Source organism: Anolis sagrei, chromosome 5 (assembly GCF_037176765.1).
Source record: "Anolis sagrei isolate rAnoSag1 chromosome 5, rAnoSag1.mat, whole genome shotgun sequence".
In the NCBI taxonomy this organism is placed as follows: Eukaryota; Metazoa; Chordata; class Lepidosauria; order Squamata; family Dactyloidae; genus Anolis; species Anolis sagrei.
Window position 1 is genome coordinate 88,596,897 of NC_090025.1, and position 21,347 is coordinate 88,618,243.

The 21,347-nt window shown below is 38.7% G+C and overlaps 1 protein-coding gene across 5 annotated transcripts in view; it reads right to left on the reverse strand.

Moving 5' to 3' along the window:
- Positions 1-21,347, reverse strand: part of HGF (hepatocyte growth factor) — a 106,063-nt gene that overhangs the window by 19,654 nt on the left and 65,062 nt on the right. For 4 of the 5 annotated variants that reach the window (XM_060778300.2, XM_060778298.2, XM_060778297.2 and 1 more), the window contains exons 8-12: positions 15,624-15,798; positions 8,648-8,775; positions 6,134-6,236; positions 3,105-3,244; positions 217-255 (exon numbers count right to left, since the gene is read on the reverse strand). In XM_060778300.2, the coding sequence (XP_060634283.2) occupies positions 217-255; positions 3,105-3,244; positions 6,134-6,236; positions 8,648-8,775; positions 15,624-15,798 (585 nt within the window). Of the gene's footprint in view, positions 1-216; positions 256-3,104; positions 3,245-6,133; positions 6,237-8,647; positions 8,776-11,418; positions 12,137-14,936; positions 15,093-15,623; positions 15,799-21,347 lie in introns of those variants that run through there. The other variant, XR_010910021.1, reaches the window with a different exon arrangement.

A 21,347-nucleotide genomic window follows, 5' to 3' on the forward strand; every position in this document is an offset into this window, starting at 1 on the left:
TCTTCTAGGACCTCTAAAATTACCATTGTCTGTTTGTTATCACCTTAACAACAATTGACATTAGTAATGGAGTTCTTACTGAGATCAGAGTGGCAAGCCAAGGTCCAGGATTAAGAGTTTATCTACTACTAGGCTTATGAAGTACTCATCAGTAATGTGAAAGATGAGTCAGTACATCAAAACAGAACACATTTTATTTATATAAACATTACTTACGATCTATATTGGTCATCATAGGAACTGTATCATCTTCACCTAGATAGATAAAACAATACATTCACATATTAACAGTATTATTAAAGGAACGCCATTGAGAAGTTGGAAATACCTGTGAAAACTGAATACATGTTAGCAATGTTGAGAAATAGACATCTGTCTACTTAGCTTGTTCAGTGCTTTCTGGCCAAAACACATTTTGGTGCCTTGAAGGTTAGACCTATTTCTGGTCTTAAAAATGACACCAATTTTATTATTATTTATTTACTGCATTTCTATACCGCTTTTCTCACCTCCAGGGGGACTCAAAGCCGTGTACAACATAATAATTGGCAAAAAAATCAATGCCTCACATACTAATAAAAACAATACATTACATATCAAAAACAATAACATACAACTGTAAATTAAAATCATTAAATTCTTGTGGGTTTTTTCGGGCTATATGGCCATGTTCTAGAGGCATTTTTCCTGACATTTCGCCTGCATCTAGATGCAGGCGAAATGTCAGGAAAAATGCCTCTAGAACATAGCCATATAGCCCGAAAAAATCCACAAGAACCTAGTGATTCCAGCCATGAAAGCCTTTGACAATACAAAATCATTAAAATTGACAGAGATTATTGTTTGCCAGTTTGTGTAGTTTTCAATTACCGATCTTGTAGACAGTGCAATTATAACGAAAGGTTGTGATGAGGACCAGAGCCACCAAGGCTGCCCAAAACAATCAGTAAGCAGTTGATGGAAAAGTCTCAGTTTAGCTAATCCAGGTAAGCTGTCCTCACACATCAACAAATATTACAGGTGCCGGGCAGCAAGGAGGCAAGGCAGTGGGGCCATGGAGGCTCCCTGCACAGATGTTGCTGGTACTGGGTCACGCCTTGCTCAGATGTAGCTGCTGCTGGGCAGCAAGGAGGCTTGGGCCCTTAAAGGGGGCAGGCAGTGGGGGCGATGGGAGCTCCCTGCTCAGATGTAGCTGCTGCTGGGCAGCGAGGAGGCTTGGGCCCTTAAGGGGGGCAGGCAGTGGGGGCCATGGGGGCTCCCTGCTCAGATGTAGCTGCTGCTGGGCAGCGAGGAGGCTTGGGCCCTTAAGGGGGGCAGGCAGTGGGGGCCATGGGGGCTCCTTGCTCAGATGTAGCTGCTGCTGGGCAGCGAGGAGGCTTGGGCCCTTAAGGGGGGCAGGCAGTGGGGGCCATGGGGGCTCACTGCTCAGATGTAGCTGCTGCTGGGCAGCGAGGAGGCTTGAGCCCTTAAAGGAACCAGGCAGTGGGGGACATGGGGGCTCCCTGCACAGATGTTTTTGGTGCTGGGCGGCTTCCTGCTCCAATATAGCTGCTGTAGTTTTCCTCTATCAGCTCTAGTTTTTGAGATGCAGATGCTCTATACGAGTCTTCATCTGCTTGCCCTTAGAAAACTGTGATAACCATATCTAAGAAACTAGAGGTGATGTGGTCTATCCAATGCAATTTTCCGAATCAATGCCCCAAATAACACCAAAATCAGGCCTAAATCCAAGACACCAAGAAAAATTGTTGGCTGTGTTATAAATATTCTCATACTTCTCCTAAAGAAAAATAACAGCTCAATCACAATTTCTTGTGAGCTAAAATATCCTCTGAAGATCTATGCTCAGAGGGTGTCACAATAAGATCATTTTACCATATAGTTTAGAGAAGACAAAATAATAGGGCCATTGTGGCAATTTTTCAATATTGAACTGAGAAAATATTCCTTTCTTGAGTTATTAATTTTTTCTCCTAGAATGCCAATCTGAAGATAAAGGATAACCAACACAATTAATAAAGATAACTACTGATGGGGAGAGTGCAGTTTTTCTTTCCAAATGTCCCCAAATGATATGATTGCTATGGGGGGATTCCCAAAGTCCTAGCAATAAAAGAAAAAAAGTGCCAGCAATCCTCTCTGCTTTCCACTGTTAGCACAACAGTCAATTCTACAGACTTCCCAGCCAATTTCACACACATACATATCCATTTTCATTCATCAATATCAGCCTTTCCCCTTTCCTTGTCAAAACCTTAAATCCTTTGACATAATCTATGGGGCTGTAACTGTAGGCACATTAATCTGAGTGCAATTAATCCACATTAATATGAACTAATGTTCTGTCTGTTTCCAAGAATCATAGTGCATTAACAGATGATACACAAAGCACAAGTCAAGACACGTAGACCTCAAAAGGAGAAAAACAATTCCACTAGCTATCACTTGTCTCCAAAATATCATATTTACTCAAGTATAATGTGCCATCGAATGTAATGTGCACCTTAATTTTGGCTATGTAACTTAACCAAAAAGTATGCATTAGACTTGAGTAAATATATGGTATAAAAAGTTAAATAATGACATACCTTCCTTTCCTATTTGCCTGTATTGGGACATCTATTCAAATATGGTAGTGGCTACACACACACGCGCACACACAACCAACTTCACATGTACAGAATATTTGTATACACTTTGACCTTAATATAGTAGATTCTGTATCCATGGATTCAACCATCCACTAACTGAAAACATTTAAAAATCCACGAAGCAAACTTTAATTTTGCCACTTTAAATAAGGGACATAATTTTACTTTAATAATTTTACATTATAATCAAGTTTATAATGGGACTTGAGCATCCAAAATTTTTTGTCTTAGATCCACATCCCAGAGGATATCAAGGGCTCACTGCATTTATTTGTAGATTTGTTTCTTGCTTCTCTAGCAAGAAAAGGCAACAGTTCTAAAATCAAATAAAAACAATTAACATATAAAAGTTTCCATATCATGAAATATGCAAAACAGACATTTATATATATTTTTCTTGACATTATGAAACATGCAGCTATTCTTCAGTGAGAGTATTCTCTGAATACTTACATCGAGGTATGGGGCAATAATCCCAGGGGACCTGAGGATCATTTGTGTAGCACCAGGGACCATGAGCATTTTGGTCTGGATTGCGACAATAGTTTTTCTTCAGCTTGCTAATATCTAGGTCTTTTTCCAATGGCAGGTGCCTAGAAGGAAAGTATGTGTATCAAAATTAAACATTTAAAAAATATTGTTTTATTTAATTTGTGAAATACAGCCTATAATATAATAATGATAAACTTTATTTACAACCCATCACCATGTCCTCAGAGGGGACTTGCGGCGGCTAACATGAGGCCAAGCCCAAAACAATACAACATGATTAAACACAAAAACTGCACCGGGATTGTGGCGCAGCTGGCTGAGTGTCAGCTGCATTAAGATCACTCTGACCCAAAGGTCATGAGTTCGAAGCCAGCCCGGGTTGGAGCGGGTTTCCAACCCGTGTGTAGCCTGTTGTCGACCTTTGCAACCCGAAAGACAGTTGCATCTGTCAAGTAGGAAAATTAGGTACCACCTTAAAAGTATGGGGAGGCTAAATTAACTGATTTATGAGGCCATAAAGAAGACTCCAGCAAAGCATTCCAGCGGGGAAGCATGCGGGGAATGCGGAAGTGCTTCATCAGCGTCGCAGATGGACGATGAAAGCGACAGCTCCCCTGGTGGCCAGAAAAAGTTAAATAGCCTCTGTGAATGTCTGTATATGTTTGTATGTCAAAATTGGCATTGAATGTTTGCCATACATGTGTACACTGTAAACCGCAGTGAGTCCCCTGCGGGGTGAGAAGGATGGAATATAAAAGCTGTAAATAAATAAATAAATAAGAAAAGATACATCATAACAAAAATCTGAAATAACAAATAAAATCAACAATATAAAATAGCATAATAAAATCAGACACAGAGGGCGGGCCAAATGTATGAGGTAAAATGTTAAAATGTTAAAACCCTGGGCAAGATAGGGATAAAAACTGCATTTATAAGAGAGAAGCCCAACAGGAAGGAGCAATGGGATTTGGCCTTTATAGGGGACAGGGGGAGGTGCTTTATTCTGAGGGCAGCTGTAGGTGAAAACAACCAGATGGATTGAGTGGTCACTCTCCGAAGGCACATGGGAAGAGCCAAGTTTTTAGATCTTTCTACTAGGTACCTGGATGATAAAAAATATAATCATGAGCAGGATAATGAACATTGGAACGGAATAATGGATGACGAATCTGGATCATGCTTTTGATGATGAGACGATAGTGCATAGTGAATGGTTATTGTAGTAATTGTTTATTAATTATGTAATATGTTAGGTTGTTAACTGTTTTTACACTGTAGCATTGAATTTTTGCTGTTCTTATTTGTTGTGAACCGCTGTGAGTCGCCTTCGGGCTGAGAACAGCGGTATATAAGTAAAGTAAAGTAAATAAATAAATAAATAAAAATCTGACTAACATTTCATAAAGTCCCACTTGGAAGAACAGCAGGCCATAAGATAATTCAATAAAATTAAATGACTTTAAATCATCATCATCGTCATCTTTAATTACTTATTAATTGCCCTCCATCCGAGATGCTCTAGGCGATTTACATTGCATAAATTATACAGGATAAAAAATAAATAAAATTGAAGCACCAAAAATAATATCTGAAAGCCAAACATTTAAACTGTTTGAAGCACAGTTTTATTAACTTAGGCATTTGATACTTTTTAACTCATGTAGAGTAGGATTTTTAAAAATATAATCCTTATTTATATTTCTGTAAGCTACCTTAGATCCCACCCTGGGAGTAAAGTGAGGTATAAATTCAGTTTCATCGCCTTCAGGAAGTGTGTTCCACAGTCAAGGTGAAACTACACAATTCATAGAAAAATATGCTTTTTCCAGATGGAAATGATAAAGTTAAACATTTCTTAGACCAAATTAGCTGGAATACATTTTCAATGCCTTCAACCTTCAAATCATTTATTTCGGTCATTGACCAGCACAGGAAATAGAGTCACATTTTCATACAAACTTGGTATGTTTGGTACATTAAAAATATAAATATAACTACTGAAGCACAATTTGGGTGAGGGAGCAGAAGAGAAGGGAGAACAGGGTAAAAACATACAGTGCCCAGATCCATCACCAAATTGTAGATTCAGGGAAGAAGATTACTGGACACACAGTTAACTTTTGGGACTAGTCATTCCCTGACGGATTATGTATGCTGCTGCACAGAACTTTGCAACATTGTAGGTTGTAGCTGAATTAATATCTGCAAGTAGCATGGAGGTATAAAATTGTCCTGAATGGCCTGGGTGCTTGTATATCAGAGGTAAGATAAGCCTAGCACGGAGATCCCTGTAGAATGGGCACTGGAGGAGCACATGTTCTATTGTTTCTACATGACCCAAGTTACAGGGGCAGAGCCTCTCTGGAAAGGGATCTTCCGGTAGCGGCCTTCAAGTACAGCTGATGGGAGAGTGTGGCATCGAGTCAGGGTGAAAGCCCTTCGATGAATAGGAACCTCTAAGTTTGTTAAATATGCCACAGGGGAGGCAAGATATCTGCTGTCTTCATTGATAAGGAAGGTTGGAACAGAGGCCAGATCTAGTTGTCGCTCTGTGTCTGTGATACGTTGTTTAATAAGTGCTTTGGCTTGATTTCAATCCATAGCGAATAGTAGATCTGGAGAAAATCCCAATGAGGAGATTTTTGATGCTACCGCCTGCTTCCATGTGGATTGGAATTCATCCTTCATGGTTAGTGGGGCAACATTTTCAATGCTATTCATGTTTGGGAAGTGGGCTTTGTAGCATAGCTCTAGCCTCATTCCGTCATGGAAGGAAAAGATGGAGCACATAATATGGAATGGAGGCAAAAAGGCCTTTGCCCACTTCCTTCCTATAATGCAACCAAGGCTAGAACAAGCCTTTATCAACATTTTTCTTGTGGACAAGAAAACTGAAGTACAGTAAAAATATGGAAACCCTTTGAATGAAGTGTTCTAAAGTGTATTGAACTGAGAAATCTTACTCTTTGCGTGCATTTTGTACAAACCTCTTCAAATCTTGTATGTTTTGATCCCACGGAGAGCAAGTTAAGCCAAACCGGGTGCGGGCTACATTTCCCATATAATTCACCCCATTTCCTCGGTAGCAATCTACATAAAGAATCAGCAAGGGAAAATGGATAAAAGAAACAACAACAAAAATCACGATTATATTGAGGAGTCATTCTTTCTCAGTCTTCAGTTAATCATGCTAATCAAGGTTTAAAATGTAGGGTAGTGTATTCAAGACACTATATACAAAGGCAAAGAGAGAGAGAGAGAGAGAAGAAAACCAGCTTTAATATGTAGAACTATTTTAAATCTAAATATCTGTATTGAAAGACATAAATGAGTGACTCAAACGTAAACAAGGTAATGTCCTTTTGCTGTGAATTGCAGATGTACTAGGAATCTGTATGAATGCTAATTTGTTGACTGTGAATTTGACAAGGTCACCAAATAAATTGTCCTATCTAAGAGCTACCAATGTACTTTTAGTTTTACTGTTTAAATCCAGATGTTTTCAGTGAGCTGTAGAATGGAACATTAACTAGTTAAGAGGAGGTTGTGGGTTTTGGCAAGAAAGGACAGAGAAATGTCAGAGTTAATCACCCAGTGCATGGTACATATTAAGCATGTTACCACACTGAGAAACAGCCCCATCTTTGAAACAAAAACCACAGTTGATTTGAATATGTGTAGCTTATCAACACAATAGAATGTTTTACCACTTGCAAGTTCTGTGAATGTGCTGTACATTGACACTTCAAATTAGAGGTAGGTAGCTATGGGGTTCCAGTTGTTTTAAGAATAATTTTCCCACAACCCCACAAAACAAGTTATACCATCCAAGTCTGATGGAAAATGTTGTCCTGTTTAATAGGCTGTTGCCTATAGGCTGTTGCCTATTGTTGCCATAGAGCCAAATCAGAATGACACGTAAAAACATTGAACATGACACTAGATTGCCTCTTATGGATTGCCTTTCTAACATGACACTAGATTGCCCTCTATTACATAGAAAGTAGTAAGACAATGCAGAGGACAGTGTAAACACTGGATTACTGTATACTCATGTTATAATCAACTTCATGTATTAGTCGAGGGAGTGCTTTAGGGGAGAAATTCTGAATTTTGATGTGATCCATAAAGAAGTCATTCTAAGAAGAGGGGAAAGGGCCAGTGCCACCTCAAGGGGCCAGTCACCCCTGGCTATTGCAACCATTTCCTCACCTGGGCATTCAAAAAGACTAGAAGCAGCATTGCGGTGGTGAAAATAGAGGGGATCAGTACTTCTTTTGGAGCCTATGCTCTTGCTTTTTGCTATTCTAGTCAGAGAAGGGGATGGTTTCTTTTTTAAAATAAAAGTTAAGATACAGTACATACATTGACCTGTAGAAAGGTCAACCAAAGTTTTAATGGTCAATTTTTCAACTAAAATTTCTCGACTTGCAAAGATACAGAATGGGGGACAATGCCTGGCTCGAGAGCAGTACGTGTGAAAAAGATCTTGGAGTCCTCGTGGACAACAAGTTAAACATGAGCCAACAATGTGATGTGGCGGCAAAAAAAGCCAATGGGATTTTGGCCTGCATCAATAGGAGCATAGTGTCTAGATCTAAGGAAGTAATGCTACCCCTCTATTCCGCTTTGGTTAGACCACACCTGGAATATTGTGTCCAATTCTGGGCCCCACAATTCAAGAGAGATATTGACAAGCTGGAATGTGTCCAGAGGAGAGCGGCTAAAATGATAAAAGGTCTGGAGAACAAGCCCTAAGAGGAGCGGCTTAAGGAGCTGGGCATGTTTAGCCTGAAGAAGAGAAGGCTGAGAGGGGATATGATAGCCATGTATAAATATGTGAGAGGAAGCCACAGGGAGGAGGGAGCAAGCTTGTTTTCTGCTTCCCTGGAGACTAGGACGCGGAACAATGGCTTCAAACTACAAGAGAGGAGATTCCATCTGAACATGAGGAAGAACTTCCTGACTGTGAGAGCCGTTCAGCAGTGGAACTCTCTGCCCCGGAGTGTGGTGGAGGCTCCTTCTTTGGAAGCTTTTAAACAGAGGCTGGATGGCCATCTGTCGGGGGTTATTTGAATGCGATGTTCCTGCTTCTTGGCAGGGGGTTGGACTGGATGGCCCATGAGGTCTCTTCCAACTCTTTGATTCTATGATTCTATGACTTGTACATGAGTATATACACACATTAAATGCCCTCCTAACCAAAGGCTTTGTGCAGGTATCTCAGCACCAGCTGCAAAAAAAAAAAAAAAATCATCTGAACAATCTGGCACATAGATAATTCTTTCTTGGTTTGTGATGGTCTCTTTTTAATAAAAAAAAATGAAATGGTGTGCCCAAAACATGAAATCTCCTCTTACAGTTTTCATATTGCACATATCTTAATATTCCCATTAACACTCTCACTAGTGGAACAATGGATTGATTGTCTAGCACTCATTTGGGTGGGGAACCTCTTACAGATTTGTTTAGTACTTTTGTATCTTCCTCGTGCAAGTTACCTTGCTCATTTGGCACATCACATTTGGGTATATGAGAGCAATAACCAATTCGTAATTTAGGATTGGTAGTAAAACACCAGGGTGCCTCCTCTCCATCTGGATTTCGGCAGTAGTTCTCTCTTAAGTCCCTATACAAAAAAACCAATAATAAACATGTTAGCATATGTTGAGCATACTGCTGCTATATTCCATTGCTTTTTCTACTACATGTTAACACAATAAAAGCTGTCCATCATTTCCATGTTACTGACTTTGTACTGCAGAAAAAGAAAAAAAATGTGGTTAGAAAGAGAGAGAATACAAAGTATTACATATAGTTTAGCATAAATGGATATTTGGTAGATTAGTTTTTTATTATCGGTTTGCACAGTCCAGGAATGTTTTCAGGAAATCCATACTCATGGAGAATGTTTTCAGTCATGGTTGCTCTAAATATATTTTGTTCATTGCAGACTCTTTCATACACAGTGGTATCAGATCTGTCTAAAACCTATTCTAAATATATTCCACCATCATCCCTGCTCAGAATTAATTTATCTGGTTAGATAGTCAAGGTCAGCTTTTATCACTGATTTAATTAGGAAGCGGAGACCTAAGAGTAAGAGAAATCCTATACAGGTGTTGCCTTTTGAAACCAAGTCTAACCATTTGGGAGTCTCTTTAAAACAAAGTTTCAGTTTATATTAAACCTCCATTTCCTTGAAAACGATTCTTTAGTTAAATTGAGCCTTCAGTTTCAAAGGGTCTTCTTTCACCATCTGGAACAATGATTGGGATAACTATCCATGGCATGTGTGTGCCTAGCTAGCTGGTTGAATGTGAGGCTGTTTCAGAGATATTTCTCTACATACATTTGTTTGTCTGTTTGTTTAAAATTGGATTTAGAAAACATGGTATCTCCTCTCCCACACAGATCTTCATATGGGTTGACTGCTAGTGTACCTCCACAATTCTCAAAGCATTTGAAACATATGTTGTGTGTGTTCAAATTTGATTTTATCTCATTTGCATATATATATATATATATATATATATATATATATATATTTACTTATTTACAGTATCTATATACCCCTTTCTCACCCCTGGGGGGACTCAAGGCAGTTTACACAGAGATAATGGCAAAATTCAATGCCTTACAGAAACCAAATCTTCAACAATTATCTTTATAAAAAAACATGAAGGTAAGGAGGTGTAACATCATAAATGAGACAAATATATGCAGTTGACATTACTGAAATATATCAGTATTCTCCTCAAATGACAACATAGTATTTAAAAATTAGGGTATTTTCTTAATGAAATTGACTTAATTAGAAAAAGTGAGCAATATACCTGAAGTGCTTTAACAACACTCCCATGCAGGCCCATAGCCAGAATTTCGTGGTTTTTTTTGGGGGGGGGGCTGAGTCTGAGTGAAAGACGGTCTACCCTAGCAAACCTTTTGTATCATTACCCCAATATCCCCATGCATATGGAATATATTGAGTATGGTGATCAGATCATGATATGAATAAACATAACAGTTTAAATAATGCACCAGTAAGGCCTTTTCGCGAACCACCATGAGAATTTCGGGTACATGCCTGCTCCCATGGGATTCAAAGGAAATGTTGTGACTGAAAACATTCTGCTGGAAGTTGATCATTGAGTCACATTGAATGACCAAGAAAACACTAGAAAGATGGTATCTCAAGTAAAAGAGAAACATGAAGGCTTCAGGTTGCAAACAGAATCCATATAAAGCTCTGTTTCTTCAGGTTTTTGCTGAATGTACATTGGACACTTAACACCATCTTTGGAATATTCTGTTTATTACAAAAATACAAATATAGCCTATATGAACAAATAGATTCATAGAAACAGGCAGCAAATCCAATAAACTTCCATCAGATTCCCAAAGACCAAATTTGAAGGCTTCCGAGGCTCCATATAAATTGCAATCAATTTAACTGCTTCCAACGAGGAACTCTGCAATTCTTTATTGTACTACTGAATTCATAACGCAGGAGTCTTCAAGCTGCTTTTCTACTCACCTTCCAAATGTCTACGAGTATTGAATTCCAGAATATGGAAAGAGATTTCCAGTTATCAGTAACTTTCCAGCTATTGTCTATGCATTAGCTTTCTTCCACTGATGAAACACATCAACCGATCACTCCGAATTATTTTTTAAAACCCATCAGTTTAACCAAAAAAAAAAATCAATGCTACTTTGAATAATGCTACTAAACATGTTTCCTTCTTCATCCGTTGAAAAATTGTGGTGTGTGTAGTAGACATGAGAAATGGTAACCAGAAAAAGAAATTGCCGCAATGCCAAGCACATTCACAACTCAACTGGGAACAAGTCTGTAGGAATTCAACTGCTATAGATGGAGCCCCCAGTGGTGCTGTGGGTTAAACCCCTATGCCGGCAAGACTGGTCACAGTTTCGAATCCAGGGAGAGGCAGATGAGCTCCCTCTATCAGCCCCAGGTCCTCATGTGGGGACATGAGCGAAGCCTCCCACAAGGATGATAAAAACATCAAATCATCTGGGTGTCCCCTGGGCAACGTCCTTGCAGATGGCCAATTCTCTCACATAGAATCATAGAATCAAAGAGTTGGAAGAGACCTCATGGGCCATCCAGTCCAACCCCCTGCCAAGAAGCAGGAATATTGCATTCAAATCACCCCTGACAGATGGACATCCAGACTCTGTTTAAAAGCTTCCAAAGAAGGAGCCTCCACCACACTCCGGGGCAGAGAGTTCCACTGCTGAACGGCTCTCACAGTCAGGAAGTTCTTCCTCATGTTCAGATGGAATCTCCTCTCTTGTAGTTTGAAGCCAGAAATGACTTGCAGTTTCTCAAGTTGCTCCTGACATGACAAAAAAAAAATAGCAACAAAACGAACCATGGTCAACTCTTCATCTTAGCACCAAAACAGCCCAGGAAATAAGGAGTAGAGATTGCATACTTCTAATGGAAGGATAATAGACTTTGTCATTCCTTTTCTACAAGGCAATGAGAGATGGGGAGTTCTTTGTGTAGTTGATTCTGGCAGTTTCTCTTGATTAGCTATTTAGGCAAGAATATAAAATTGTCCTGCTTTGCAGACACACATTTGGCTTCTTTCTTGAAGATATGCAGATTTGTCTGGAGACACTGTGGCCATTATAGATTAGGGCCCTTCTCAATAGGCAGAACATGGAGTTTTGTTTCCTATAAAACATCTATTCATCCATTGTTGATCAATGCATTGTCTTTTTAAAAACATTGATATCTCTCATCTTGATTACTCTTGGATCTGTGTTGATGCAGCATCTCTGATCGGGTCTCTGGATTAATATACAGCCAAGACTGCAGGTGTAGATTGCTGAATGGCGCCTAATGATGTCTCAGTGACAGAAACAGAGGCTGCTGGGTCATGTCATTTTTGTCATGGAGTTGTGAAATGTCTCGGGTATCGGAAATTACAGGTGTATCTTAGTGCTGCATCATTCACCTGGAAAAGAAATACCAGTTGGATAAACATAGTGTCTTATTGTCAATAGCTCTTGATCACACTTTTCCACTCTACTTCACTAGTGCACTCATCAATAACCATAACAACTAATATTCTACATTCACAGCTACTTAGTTACATAGGCAAAACTAGATAGCCTCTCATGGCCCAATCTCCTACTCTTATTTTAAGAGTCAGCAGCTATATCAGGAAAAGAAGAGTTTTTTCAGCTGTCAATGGGGACACAAGGAAGATGTCATTTACAACCCCTTCTCACCAGTGAGTGGGGTCTTTGATAACACATTGTGACAGCTTTCCTTGCTGGTGGGAGGGAGCTGGAAACATTCTTGTCCCTTGATCAGTATCTGGCCAGACCTGCTATGTTAAAGTGGGAATTGAAGCCTTATTGAAAACTACAATAAATTGTGAATCCATAAATGCAATGCAGAATGCCTGATGTTACACTGTTCTACAAATTTTCAGTTTTTCTCAGTTGCGGAAACGAAATGTGCCGTTTCTTAATAAATTTAACATGCTGAATTCAAATATAATAATTAAATGTGTTAATTGGCTCTGGTTTTTATGCAACAGCTATTTCAATTTTCTCCACAGTAGGTAATTCATTAATATTATGATAATGCGCCTAACCTTACTGCATGTATATAAACCGTGAATATTTACTAAATTTTAATCAAATTATATTGCCAATAGTTTATACATGAGAAATATTTATTTAATTAGTCTATTGTTTATGTTTGTGCAGCAAGAAACTATATTAGTAGGCCTAATGCAGTTGAAAAGTCTGAAAGTTTAAATGCCGCTTTAATTGTGACTTTAGTTTATATCCTGTTTGCTTCTCTTGACTTTTCTTTTGTATTCAAGGAAAGGATTGTCTCTTACAATGCTCCAGCAGTAGTCTGACAGCATTGACGGAATCCATTTGCCTTGATATCTTTTTTCCATAGTGCTTTATTTACACACATGCGAGGCATAACTACAGTAAAAAGAACAATGTAAAACGATGTTTAACGATATTGTCTCAGTCTTCAACTGACTGACCCTCACCATTCAAAAGTCTGGCCTTATATAGGGCTTTCTGGCTTTTGCACACGGCACTAATACTGCGTCATCAAACTTTCCAGAATATTCTAGAATCTTCCATAGTGTAAGTCGCAACATGCATTTTTTCAACCATACGTGATCACGTGATTGCTTATATCATAAAAACTAGAGCCAATATACATTTTTAAATGTCATTTTCGTTTTCAGCACCCCAAAGTCATAAAAGAACAACTATTTTCAGGCCCACAAATTTTTCTCAGTTGAACAGTGTTATTTGGAGTTTTCGTTCTACCATCTCTGGCCCTTGCAAACTTTTTTGAATATGTTTTTCTTAAACTTTCTTGAACCATCAACATGCCAATCTCTCACATCTGGCAGAAAATGGATTTCAGGCAGTACAAACAATCAGATTTCATTTCCATTTATGTCTCTTGGTATTTACTGCAGTTTGGTTCCAAGACACACACACACATTACCAAAATCTGTAGATATTCAAGTCCCATTATACGGGGTGCCGGCGAAGTGTCGTATCACCCCAATTCTACAACAGCTGCACTGGCTTCCGATTGAGTACCGGATTACTTTCAAGGTGCTGGTACTAACCTTTAAGGCTTTATATGGTCTGGGGCCGGTGTACCTGAGGACCCGCTTATCCCCCTACCAACCCCAGAGATTACTTCGGTCCGAAGACCAAAATTTGCTTGAAGTCCCCAACATCTTATCATCTGTCCTCTACTAGGCAGAGAGCCTTCTCGATTGTAGCCCCTTATTTATGGAATGCCTTGCCAGTTGAAACCCGAACCATCCGAGAGCTACTTGCATTTTGGAAAGCCTGTAAAACCTTTGCTTTCCGACAAGCTTTCGATGGGTGAATAACTCGGGACTATGTCTGTTCTCATTTTTATTGTATTTTAAAGTTGGTTGTATTGTTTTAATCTACTGCTGTAAACTGCTCAGAGCCAAATTGAAAGTGGCGGTATACAAGCTAAATAAATAAATAAATAAATAATGTAGTCAAAAGGTGTTCCTTATATAAGATGACAAAATAAAAGATTATCTGTATTTTTAAAAATATCAAGTTGTGGATGGTTGAATGTGTATAAAGAGGGCTGATTGCATTAATTTCTATGGAATCTTCACTTTTTGTTAGCCCCCAGAATTAGGTCCTTGGGATTCAAAATGATAAAATGAGGAAAAATGACAGGAGTAGGAATAAAGATTAAGCCCTGATCGGAGTGAACAATTAATGTAAATAATTGGTCTAAACTTACCCTACATATTTCCAGACAATAATATATACACTTCAATCTGTACATGATTAAACATTCTCAAGAAACAATTGCAAATTTTAGATAAATGTTTGGTTCACCAACAGGTAAAAGACATTTTATTTAATAATTGATAATTATTTGGCTGCGCAGAAAGATATTTGAATAGGGAAAGCTTTTATTTTTTACCCTTATTGCTATGTTTTCCAATGGTTATATACTTATTAAAATTAATAGTGATAGCTATCTTTAAAAAATGTACATCTATCATATTTTACCATTGTAGTATGTAACTTCTAGTCCTACCTCAGCAGGAAGTTGGAATATAAATTGAACATTCAACAAATCAATGAATAAAATTAAAATGCTAGAAACAGCAAACAACTTGGGCACTCATTCACTGTCTGTTCTACCTTGCCAAACAAGCATGCCCTCACAAAATCATATGTGGTGAAATCCAGTTCACTTACCCTGTAACAGGATTCTTGCTATCAATTCGTCATTGTTATGAATGCTTAGAATGAAGCCTTTTTGTAGGACACAGACGATCAATTCAAGATATGGAGAATGAGCACTGCAGAGGACCATGTTTCCAGATAACCCGAGCTTCTATAGCAGCAGGAATCCTAATTGGGAGGTGAAAAGTGGATGCTGGGGCTAGCACCATTTGAACTAGTTCACTTACAGCTGAATAGTTTCCACAGAAAGAAGGATCCCTCAGATATCGGGTGCAGCAAGGGAAACAAGGGCTTCCCCTACATTATAGGGGACTGGAGAATGGAGGTATTGACTGTGATCAGTTCCAATCAGCATATGAAGTTAATGTGCCACCATAATACAATTTATAATATATAATGTGAAAATCACCTACCATTACATAGCACAAATGCATCACTCTTAGAAACCAGGGAGTGCACGGCCAAAAAAGGAATCAAAATATTTACAAAATATATTGTTCACAAATCCATAGAGTCATAATCATTAAACGAATATAACTACAATTCCTGAAGATATAAGGTGTAAGATTTACAGGAAACACTTACTTTAAAAGACTCAAATATTACAAGTCTATTGAACAAATATCATTTTCAGCTTTCTGAGCTTTACTGATTACTGTCATATTTTTCTGGAATTAAAATGAGTGTAGCTCTACTCACTTGCATTTAAAGTTCTCTTCTGTGAAGTTGTGTTGATGAGGCATCTGTGAGTCCCATCGTTGGCATTCAATACCACTCCATATGGTGCTCACAGTACCACGGTATCCCTCCCCTTGTCCTCTGATGCAGTCAGTCGTTTCAGTCAGTGATACAGAGTTGTTTTCTATACGCTGATCTAGAAAGGAAAGCATAATAAATGTTACTTCTGTTCTTACCAGTCAACCTGATCCAATGAGCACCTCAGGTCTTTCCGACATTTGTACATGCAGCTACATGAGGCAGAAAATAAAATCCTTAGAATCATAGAATCATAGAATCAAAGAGTTGGAAGAGACCTCATGGGCCATCCAGTCCAACCCCCTGCCAAGAAGCAGGAATGTTGCATTCAAATCACCCCTGACAGATGGCCATCCAGCCGCTGTTTAAAAGCTTCCAAAGAAGGAGCCTCCACCACACTCCGGGGCAGAGAGTTCCACTGCTGAATGGCTCTCACAGTCAGGAAGTTCTTCCTCATGTTCAGATGGAATCTCCTCTCTTGTAGTTTGAAGCCATTGTTCCGCGTCCTAGTCCCCAGGGAAGCAGTAAACAAGCTTGCTCCCTCCTCCCTGTGGCTTCCTCTCACATATTTATGCATGGCTATCATATATCCTCTCAGCCTTCTCTTCTTCAGGCTAAACATGCCCAGCTCCTTAAACCGCTCCTCATAGGGCTTGTTCTCCAGACCCTTGATCATTTTAGTCACCATCCTCTAGACACATTCCAGCTTGTCAATATCTCTCTTGAATTGTGGTACCCAGAATTGGACACAATATTCCAGGTGTGATCTAACCAGAGCAGAATAGAGGGGTAGCATTACTTCCCTAGATCTAGACACTATGCTCCTATTAATGCAGGCCAAAATCCCATTGGCTTTTTTTGCCGCCACATCACATTGTTGGCTCATGTTTAACTTGTTGTCCACGAGGACCCCAAGATCTTTGGATTCATATTGTCTTGCAAAATAATCCCAGCTGTAGAATACCAACTTCTTATAGATTAGATTGGTCCTGATGTCAAATGGATTGAGACTCTTAACATTTTTAACTACTCCATTAGAACACTTAAATTTTCCTCCCTGATTAAAATGTTAATTTTAAAAATTATTTTAAATTGATTTGATCAATTTGTGTTGCTCTGAAACCTTGCATATATTGGATGAGATGTAATTATTTTAAAAGAATAAATCAATACATGTTTTGTGCTTCCTGAAGTTGACAATGGAATATAGTGTATCTCATCTTGGAAATGCTTCTATTTACAAAGCTTGTGGTGCCCTTTGATGAAGAAACATGTGCATAAAATTGAGTGTACATCTGAGAATCAGTGTTATGTGGTGACTTTAGTTTTGGATTAAATCTCTACTCTATGAAAACACAATGGCTGACCAAAGGCAAATCACACTCTCTTGACCTAAGAGGAAGGCTAATAAATCACGCCAAGAAAAACCCTAGGGTACAGTTGTCTTAGAGTTGCCATGACTGAAAAATTATTTCAAGACACACAATAACAACACACATTTGAAAAATGCATAATAACATGCTTTAATAAATTGGGGGAGAAGGTTGCATTGATTCCTGTAGGAGAAATACATACTAACATACTCCAAATTTTCTTGAGAAATAAAACTGAGCCAACATGGAAATTGGATGAAAAAAAAGGCCAATGAGATGCAGAAATGCAACAAAAATGAAACGGATATAATTTCAGCCTTGGTTTGTGTGCATTCAAGTCATTTCCTATCTATAATCACTCTAAGGCTAACCTATCACAAGGTTTTCTTGGTAAGATTTTTTCAGAAGTTTGTCGTTGCCTTTGATTAGCCAAGGACTAAACTCTATTGTCTGAGATTTTAAATTAACAGGAAAATCAAAATTGCAGTAATACTTTTGATGCCTGGATTTTTTTAAAGACTGCTGGGGATAGGTAACCTGATTTCATTTTATTAATAAATAGTAATAGTGTGGAGAGTGAGGTTGATTAGAAAAAAATAGCTTTAGTCTTTAGTCTTAGAACAATTTAGCCATGAGAAACATACAGATCTTTGAAAACAGTCCAACAGACGCAATAGCATACACAAACATTTTTTTAAAGCAACGCAAACGCCTTTTCTTTAGAGTAACACATATACGAGGGGTATTTTTTAAGCAAAGTCTGTTTTGTTGTAGATACTAGTAGTTTGCATGCATACCGCATGCCTCGGGAACAACTGTGCTCAGTTTACGCTCTGTAGCTAACCTGTACGGTTCTCTTCTGTGCTTTAAAAATGTTTAAGACTATCAACTCACCCTCCGCATGTGAGATTCACTCAGTGATACGGTTTTTGTCAGCAAGGAACCTGCCTGCTGCAGAAATTCATCGACAGATTTGTGAAGTGTACGGTGATAGTGTTATGAGTGAAAGCAAAGTGCGTAAGTGGGTACAACAATTCAAAGATGGCCGTGACAACGTCCATGATGAGGACCGCTCAGGTCGCCCTTCTTTGATTACAGTGAACTCTTTGTTATCAGAGCAGGTGGCAAGTGTTTATGAAGAGGGTATTTTAAAATTGGTTCAGAGGTATGATAAGTGTTTGAACAAACTTGGCAACTATGTCGAAAAATAGAGTGAAGTATGTACTTTCTGAAAATAAATTTACTTTTTTGAAATAAACTTTCGTTGTGTACTTATGTTCAAACGGACCTTACTTAAAAAATACCCCTCGTATAACAACACAAATTAGAACTAGGCACACACAGATAGACTTTTTCTTAAGAGTAACATAGATATGACAACACAAATGAAAGCTTTGAAGGCACACGCACACACAGACTTTCCTAAGACAATGGGTTAAGATTCTAAAGCACAGAGAGAGAGTTTTGGGACAGCAGTGCAACAGAGACTTTTTGGGGGGTTCACAAAAGATTAAAACAGTGTCTGCATTCACACAAACACAGGCCTTTTGGAAACATACCTCCCTCCCTGCCTGCAGCCTTTCACACATTCACAAACACACACAAGCTATTTCTGAAAGGCACCTCCTTCCTTTCTCCTTCCCACTCTCCCAGGGTGTAGGATACTGGATCCTTTACCCAGAGGCGGCCCTAGGTAATTTTCAACGGTAAGCAAACAGTATTTTGGCACCCCCCCCCCCCAACCAATCACTGATATATATTTTCTGTTCATCGTGGGAGTTCTGTGTGCCATATTTGGTTCAATTCCATCATTGGTGGAGTTCAGAATGCTCTTTGATTGTAGGTGAACTATACATCCCAGTAACTACAACTCGCATATGTCAAGGTCTATTTTCCCTCGAGTGCCTCAAGAGCACTCCCAAAACATTCCTCCTATCCCCTTTAAACTTCCCAGCTTTTAACTTTTAAAACTTTCACATCTGGCCCTGCCTCATGTTTTTAAAATGTGTTGTGTTATTATTGTGTTGTTTTGCTTTTTATGAGTTATTTATTGTTTTGCTGTTGTTGTTTTTATGATGTTATTGGGTTTGGCCTCTTGTAAGCCACACCGAGTCCTGCGGGAGATGGTAGTGGGGTATAAGAACAATAAATAAATAAATAAATAAATAAATAAGAGCGCCCCTGGGCAAAATCTACTATACTGCAAATGCTTACTTTGCGTAATGGCCACCCCTGCCCTTACCTTTTCTACCTGAGGTGGGGGGTGCGCACTGAGCTTGGCCCCCTTTTAAATCTCAGAAGTCTGCTTCCGAAAAAAGAGATTCCAATGCAAGGAGATGATACAACAGACTTTATTTTGCAAAACAAAAGATCTGTGGGCAGCATTGAAAAGAAGTGCCACACCAAGACACAGCTTGATTGGGCTTAGGCTTGGGTAACAACGGAAAAATTTGTTTCTAAACTCGTTTCGTTTTTAGGGGTCTATCGCGTTTTGTTTTTTTTAAAGAAGTCCGAAATTTTCCTTTTAAAAATTTCGAAATTTACGAAATTTCGAATAATTATGAATTGATTCGTTAATGGCGGACGCGATTGCGCAATATGCTAAAAAAACCTCCAAATGGGACAGGGGGAACTTCTGAAGCTTCCCTCTCCCTCTGTTGTTGACTGTTGGTGTGATAAAACAAACAACAACTATAAAACTTGCACCAGACATGCGAAAATAATTACAAAATAATTACGAAATAATAACGAAATAATTACGAAATAAATTGAAAAAATTGTTTCGAATCTAATTTACTCCTCACACTATTCCTGCATGGCTCAATATTGGATCGTAAGCTAATTTAAATATGAATTAATAACAAATTACGAAATTAACGAACGAAACCGCCCAAGCCTAATTGGGCTTTATAGAATTTCTAAGGACATTTCACACCTCCCACATTCTTCTGTTCTCATACTCTCACTGTCTTTCATCTTGTCTTTTCCTCCCTTCATCCTGCACATGACGCTTTTGATCATATGGTTATCAAAACAGTCCAGGAAAGCAAATGTCCTGTTTACAACAATTTAATTTATCAAGATACCATTTGCGCCTTTTGAAGCCTCAATTTGACCCAATGGATCAAAATCAACTACATCAAAATGCTATTACCAGTCTCTACATCTAAGGTGCCAAAGTCTTCATTTTGTTAGTGATCTCAGTGATCATATCATCCTTGTCATCAATTTCAAAACAACAGTTGCTGAGGTTGAATTCACCACAAATCCCTCCCACAGCAACAAGCAAGTAACCTAAGGCTAGGTGGTTTTGGTATATTACATTGTGAAATCTGTTACGTTGTTCAAACATTACTGTGATGTTAATATTTCTATTTGCAAGCAACCAGGACCTAAGAGGGTGAGACATCCAAACACATGGTTTCCTTCCTGCTGAGACTGAGAATTCCAAGACTGCACCACTTTTTCCCCATTCCTGATTAGTTTTCTGGTAGGATACATACCCTCCTCCATTCCCAAGCCAAGACAACTTGGAATTTTCTCCTGTCCTTACAAAGACTGTATTAAGACATCCTGCTATGAAATGCCCACAATTCAAAATGTATAAATCCAATGCAATTATGTGGATGCACATCTGTTTGTACACTTAGAGCCCACAGTTTAAACCTGATACATTTCAATGTAGAGCCTGCTGTCAGATACAAAAGCAATTCTCCAATAGACATCGTTTGTTGTTGTAACCCCGGTCACAAAAACATGAGCTAGACAAAATCTATTATAAATCCATTTACATCTTAAGTCACTAGTCCCCTCTGAGTCAAAAGAGGTACTCATGCATGGAAAATTAGACAGACAGATTAGTGCCTTGGCAGTGAAGGATGCAGGATGTCATATGGAGATCACATACAATTATGGATCAAGACAAATGTTACTAATTCGAAGCAAGGAATAAATCCCCTTATTTAAATATTCCAAGGATTTTATTAAGCCAATATTGATGCACAATGAAGAATAGTTATGCTCCTGTAGATCCGATATCAAAATTCTCTGTTGAGTAAAATATCTGGAAAGCACATTTTTCTGTCTCAAGACTTTTTGCAGATGGCTCTGCAAGCTACACTCAACCTGGCATGGACTGCTGAGAACAGCATCCTGGGAAATAGGAGCTCCTCAAATGAGGCACGGAATAAATCCACTATCTAATTACCGTATTTTCTGGCATATAAGACTACTTTTTAACCCAAGAAAATCTTCTTAAGTCAGGTGTTGTCTTATACGCGGGAGTAGCCTTATA